At 45.0% G+C, this 5323-nt stretch overlaps 1 protein-coding gene across 1 annotated transcript in view; it reads left to right on the top strand.

The window, feature by feature from the left end:
• ZNF774 (zinc finger protein 774) overlaps window positions 1–4152 on the top strand; it is a 9560-nt gene extending 5408 nt beyond the window's left edge. Inside the window, exons 3-4 of the mRNA XM_011978376.1 lie at window positions 1841–1947; window positions 2712–4152. Coding sequence (XP_011833766.1) covers window positions 1841–1947; window positions 2712–3952 — 1348 coding nt within the window. The 3' untranslated portion in view covers window positions 3953–4152. The remainder of the gene's footprint in view (window positions 1–1840; window positions 1948–2711) is intronic.
• Window positions 4153–5323: the final 1171 nt, after the last annotated feature.

Below are 5323 nucleotides of genomic sequence, written 5' to 3'. Positions count from 1 at the left end.
CCCGCCTCGGCCTCCCAAAGTGCTGGGATTACAGGCTTGAGCCACCGCGCCGGGCCGAACAGATACATTTCTAAGGTATTTAATACTTTGCAAAATGCCTTCCAAGAAGATCGAATCAATTGATTTATTCCCACAAACATTATATGAAAGTATCCATTTCTTTATATTCTACCTTTCACAGTGAGTATAATAATTTAAATAGTCTGGGGCTGGGTGTGGTGGTTCATGCCTATAATCCCAGCATTTTGGGAGGTTGAGGCAGGAGGACCACTCGAGCTCTGAAGCTCAAGACCAGCCTGGGCAACATAATGAGACCCTGTCTCTACAAAAAGTTACATTAGCCAGGTGTAGGGGCTTGTGCCTGTGGTCCCAACTACTTGGGAGGCTGAGGTGAGAGAATCGCTTGAGCCAGGAGCTCGAGGATGCAGTGAACTGTGATTGTACCAGTGCTCTCCAGCCTGGGTGACAAAGCAAGAGCCTGTCTCAAAAACGAACATGCACACAAAACACAAAAGAAGAGTCTGGGAAAAATAGCAATGATAGTTAACATTTATTGAAGTCTTTTTTTTTTGGAGATAGAGTCTGTGTCGCCCAGGCTGGAATGCCGTGGTGCAATCTCAGCTCACTGCAACCTCCGCCTCCCAGGCTCAAGCAATTCCCATGCCTCAGCCTCCCAAGTAGATGAGATTACAGGTGTGCACCACCACATGTGGCTAATTTTTGTATTTTTAGTAGAGACAGGGTTTCTCCGTGTTGGCCAGGCTGGTCTTGAACTCCTAGCCTCGAGTGATCCATCTGCCTTGGCCTCCCAAAGTGCTGAGATTACAGGTGTGAGCTACTGCACCTGGCCAATGGATCTTATTGTTATCCCTTTTTTTTTTTTTTTTGAGATAGAGTCTCACTCTGTAGCTCAGGCTGGAGTGCAGTGGTGTGACCTCAGTTCACCACAACCTCTGCCTCCCAGGTTCAAGCGATTCTCCTGCCTCAGCCTCCCAAGTAACTGGGACTACAGGCCTGTGCCATGATGCCCGGCTATTTTTAGTAGAGACGGGGTTTCACTATGTTGGCCAGGCTGGTCTCAAACTCCTGACCTCGTGATCCGCCTGCCTCGGCCTCCCAAAGTTCTAGGATTACAGGCGTGAGTCACCGCGCCCGGCCTCTTATCCCTATTTTATTGATGAAGATATCGAGACACAGAGTTTAAGTAACTTTCTTAAGGCCACACAGCTTGTAAGAGGCAGGATTATGACTCAAACCCAGGCAGTGTGAATGCTGAGTTTGTACTCATTATCTCTACACTATATTGCCTCAGTGTATCATTGTTATAATGGAATTTCTTTGATTATAGTGAGGTTAAACATTTTTCATATATTTATAGGCTACTTAACAAGTGTTTATCTTTTTCTCGTGGCTTTTTTGACTGCTGCCGTTCTGGGAAAATTTTAAAGCCCAACATTATAGTTAACTTCCTTTATTCTTTCTAAGGGTGAGGTCATGGCAGCTTTGTTTCTGATCAAACCCTCTCCATATTTAACTTTAGCCTTGTGCCTTCAGAAATGGTTATTGTATTTACTTATTCAGAGTTTCTGTCAACTGAGTCTGGTTTTTTTTTTGTTTGTTTTGTTTTTGTTTTGTTTTGCTTTGTTTTTATGGGAGGAAAAGAGCTTTTTTTTCTTAGTATTTTGGGGAAATCACCCTGTTTTATCACTGTACCATGGCTGTACTTTTAATGAGACCAAATACATGTTAGAGTTTCCCTGGTGTTCTCTCATATCTAGGCAGGGAGTAGGCCTTGTGTGATTGACTCAGACTCACATCCTATGTTTACATTCCTGTGTAGAATTTCCAGGCCTAGTGTAATCTCCCAGTTGGAGCAGAAAGAAGAGCCATGGGTCCTACCACTCCAAAACTTTGAGGCGAGAAAGATCCTGAGGGAAAGCCACGCAGGTGAGATGTGAGTGCTCCCCAGTGGAAGGAAATCTAGCATTTCAGCCTTGTTTAGATGAAGAATTTGGAATGCCGCCCTAGAATTTTGTTCCTACTAGCAGACATTTAAATTTGACTTAATGGTCAGTAGTTGACTAAATAAAGTCTACATTTTGACTAAGCATTTCACTTTTGTCTAACCTATGTTTTTTCTGAGATGGAGTCTCCCTCTGTCTCCCAGCCTGGAGTGCAGTGACACAATCTCTGCTCACAGCAACCTCCGCCTCCCGGGTTCAAGTGATTCTCCTGCCTCAGCCTCCTGAGTAGCTGGGACTATAGGCATCCACCACCATGCCAAGCTAATTTTTGTATTTTTAGTAGAGATGGAGTTTCACCACGTTGGCCAGGCTGGTCTCGAACTCCTAACCTCAAGTGCTCTGCATGCCTCGGCCTCCCAAAGTGCTGGGATTACAGGCGTGAGCCACCACGCCTGGCCTAAATCTTTAATATCTTCTAAAGAAACTGCCCAATATTGACAATATGTGGTCTTCACTTGAAGGATATCAAGATTCATCTGGCCATCTTAAAATTTAAAAAGTTTAGGAATTCATGTGTTCTGACAGCTCAATGAACCTCAATAAACTTTTCACAAAGTGAAAAGCAGAACGGTTGAATTAAGTGCAATCTGCTACAGAAACAGGGATTTTAATCTTTTTCACTGTTTTCTGATATTCCTTCCTGGTAACTGATAACTTTATTCTCTGTTACTTACATTAATTTTTCAGACTTTGAGCATCAGGTGGCAAAGCTCAATCAGGACATTTCTGAAACAGCAGAACAATGTGGAACATCTTCAGAAAGAACCAATAAAGATCTTTCTCATACTCTTAGTTGGGGAGGAAACTGGGAGCGAGGCCTAGAATTAGAAGGGCAACATGGAACCCTTCCAGGAGAGGACCAGCTGGAACCCTTTTCACAGGAGAGGGATTTAAACAAGCTCCTGGATGGATATGTAGGAGAGAAGCCTATGTGTGCAGAATGCGGGAAAAGCTTTAACCAGAGTTCCTATCTCATAAGACACCTAAGAACCCACACTGGCGAGAGGCCCTATACGTGCATTGAGTGTGGGAAAGGCTTCAAACAGAGCTCAGACCTTGTCACCCATCGCAGAACACACACAGGAGAGAAGCCCTACCAGTGCAAGGGGTGTGAGAAAAAATTCAGCGACAGCTCAACACTCATCAAACATCAGAGAACCCACACAGGGGAGAGACCCTATGAGTGCCCAGAGTGTGGGAAGACTTTTGGGCGGAAGCCACACCTCATAATGCACCAAAGAACCCACACAGGCGAGAAGCCCTACACGTGCCTGGAATGTCACAAAAGCTTCAGTCGAAGCTCAAATTTCATCACTCACCAGAGGACCCACACAGGGGTGAAGCCTTACAGGTGTAATGACTGTGGGGAGAGTTTTAGCCAGAGTTCAGATTTGATTAAGCACCAACGAACCCACACGGGAGAACGGCCCTTCAAATGCCCAGAGTGTGGGAAGGGCTTCAGAGATAGTTCTCATTTTGTAGCTCACATGAGTACTCATTCAGGAGAAAGACCTTTCAGTTGTCCTGACTGCCACAAAAGCTTCAGTCAGAGCTCACATTTAGTCACGCACCAAAGAACACACACAGGTGAGAGACCTTTTAAGTGTGAAAACTGTGGGAAAGGATTCACTGACAGCTCCGCCCTCATTAAGCACCAACGAATCCACACAGGAGAAAGACCGTACAAATGTGGGGAGTGTGGGAAGAGCTTCAATCAGAGCTCCCACTTTATTACCCATCAGAGAATCCACTTAGGAGACAGGCCCTATCGATGTCCTGAGTGTGGCAAGACCTTCAATCAGCGTTCCCATTTCCTCACACACCAGAGAACGCATACAGGAGAAAAACCTTTCCACTGTAGTAAATGTAACAAGAGCTTCCGTCAGAAAGCGCATCTTTTATGCCATCAAAACACCCATTTGGTTTAGGAAATAGTCTTTAGTGTTCTGCTGCTCCCTTGTGAATTTTCATTGCTACTGTCTTCAAGCACCCCAAATAGAGAAAACCTGGGCATCAGTGGCTCAATTTAGGCCCTGATCTATCCTCCCTCTTTCTTGTCTATGTTATAACAGAGAGGATAGACTTAAAGGGACCAAATAACGGTCTGAATACAAAAGGCATTCCTTCAGTGTGTGACTGACTCTTAGGGAAATGTGAGTTTAATAGTTGATGCTGGCCAGGCGTGGTGGCTCACGCTTGTAATCCCAGCACTTTTGGGAGGCCAAGGCGGGTGGATCACTTGAGGTCAGGAGTTTGAGACCAGCCTGGCTAACACGGTGAAACCCCGTCTCTACTAAAAATACAAAAACTTAGCCAGGCGTGGTAGTTCAAGACCAGCCTGGCCAGCATGGCAAAACCCTGTCTCTACTAAAAATACAAAAACTTAGCCAGGCGTGGTGGCGGGCGCCTGTAGTCCCAGCTACTCAGGAGGCTGAGGCAGGAGAATGGCGTGAACCCAGGAGGTGGAGCTTGCAACGAGCCAAGATTGAGCCACTGCACTCCAGCCTGGGCGACAGAGTGAGACTCCGTCTCAAAAAAAAAAAAAAAAAAAATTAGCTGGGCGTGGTGGCACGCACCTGTAGTCCCAGCTACTCAGGAGGGTGAGGCAGAAGAATCATTTGAACCCGGAAGGTGCAGGTTGCAGTGAGCTGAGATCACGCCACTGCACTCCAGCCTGGGCAACAGAGTGAGACTCCATCTCCGAAAAAAAAAAAAGTTGATGCCTAGTTACTAAATGAGAAATGAGAAAAATGTGGCCTAGAGATCATACATTAACCACCTAGTACAGTGCCTGGCACAACATAGATGCTCAATAACTAAATGGTCACATCATTATTAATGATTAATATTTGAGGTCTTATATAAAGCCTTTAATGCACTACCTGGCCCTTAAAAGACACTCAATACAAGATTGGTGACTTTTATCAGTCTTATTACTCAGTTAGAAATTTATTAGTGTAATCCCCCCATCCCAAGCTCAGAACTTGAAAGAAATTAGATTATAACTGGAAGGTCTGGCATTGGAATACACAAATTGAATAAAATGGAAATGCACTCCCAGTTCAGTGCTGTGCAGGCATTAGTCACCAGATGTCTCACTGCCATGACAAGGCTGAATTATCGTAGAGGATGTTTGCGGTCTTGTGACTTGGAGACTGAAAGAATTTCAGAAGCTCTTTGAAATGGCAGTGTATGAGGTACTTCTACAGGAGGTTTGCTGTCATCTGACACACAGAAAATATCCTACAATGAACAAGCCAGAGGGACCTGGTAGAGGACTGTAAAATTGTGGAAGCAAA

The sequence above is a fragment of the Mandrillus leucophaeus genome, unplaced genomic scaffold, assembly GCF_000951045.1.
Source record: "Mandrillus leucophaeus isolate KB7577 unplaced genomic scaffold, Mleu.le_1.0 Scaffold193, whole genome shotgun sequence".
NCBI lineage: Eukaryota > Metazoa > Chordata > Mammalia > Primates > Cercopithecidae > Mandrillus > Mandrillus leucophaeus.
This window is presented reverse-complemented; position numbering and strand designations above follow the sequence as displayed.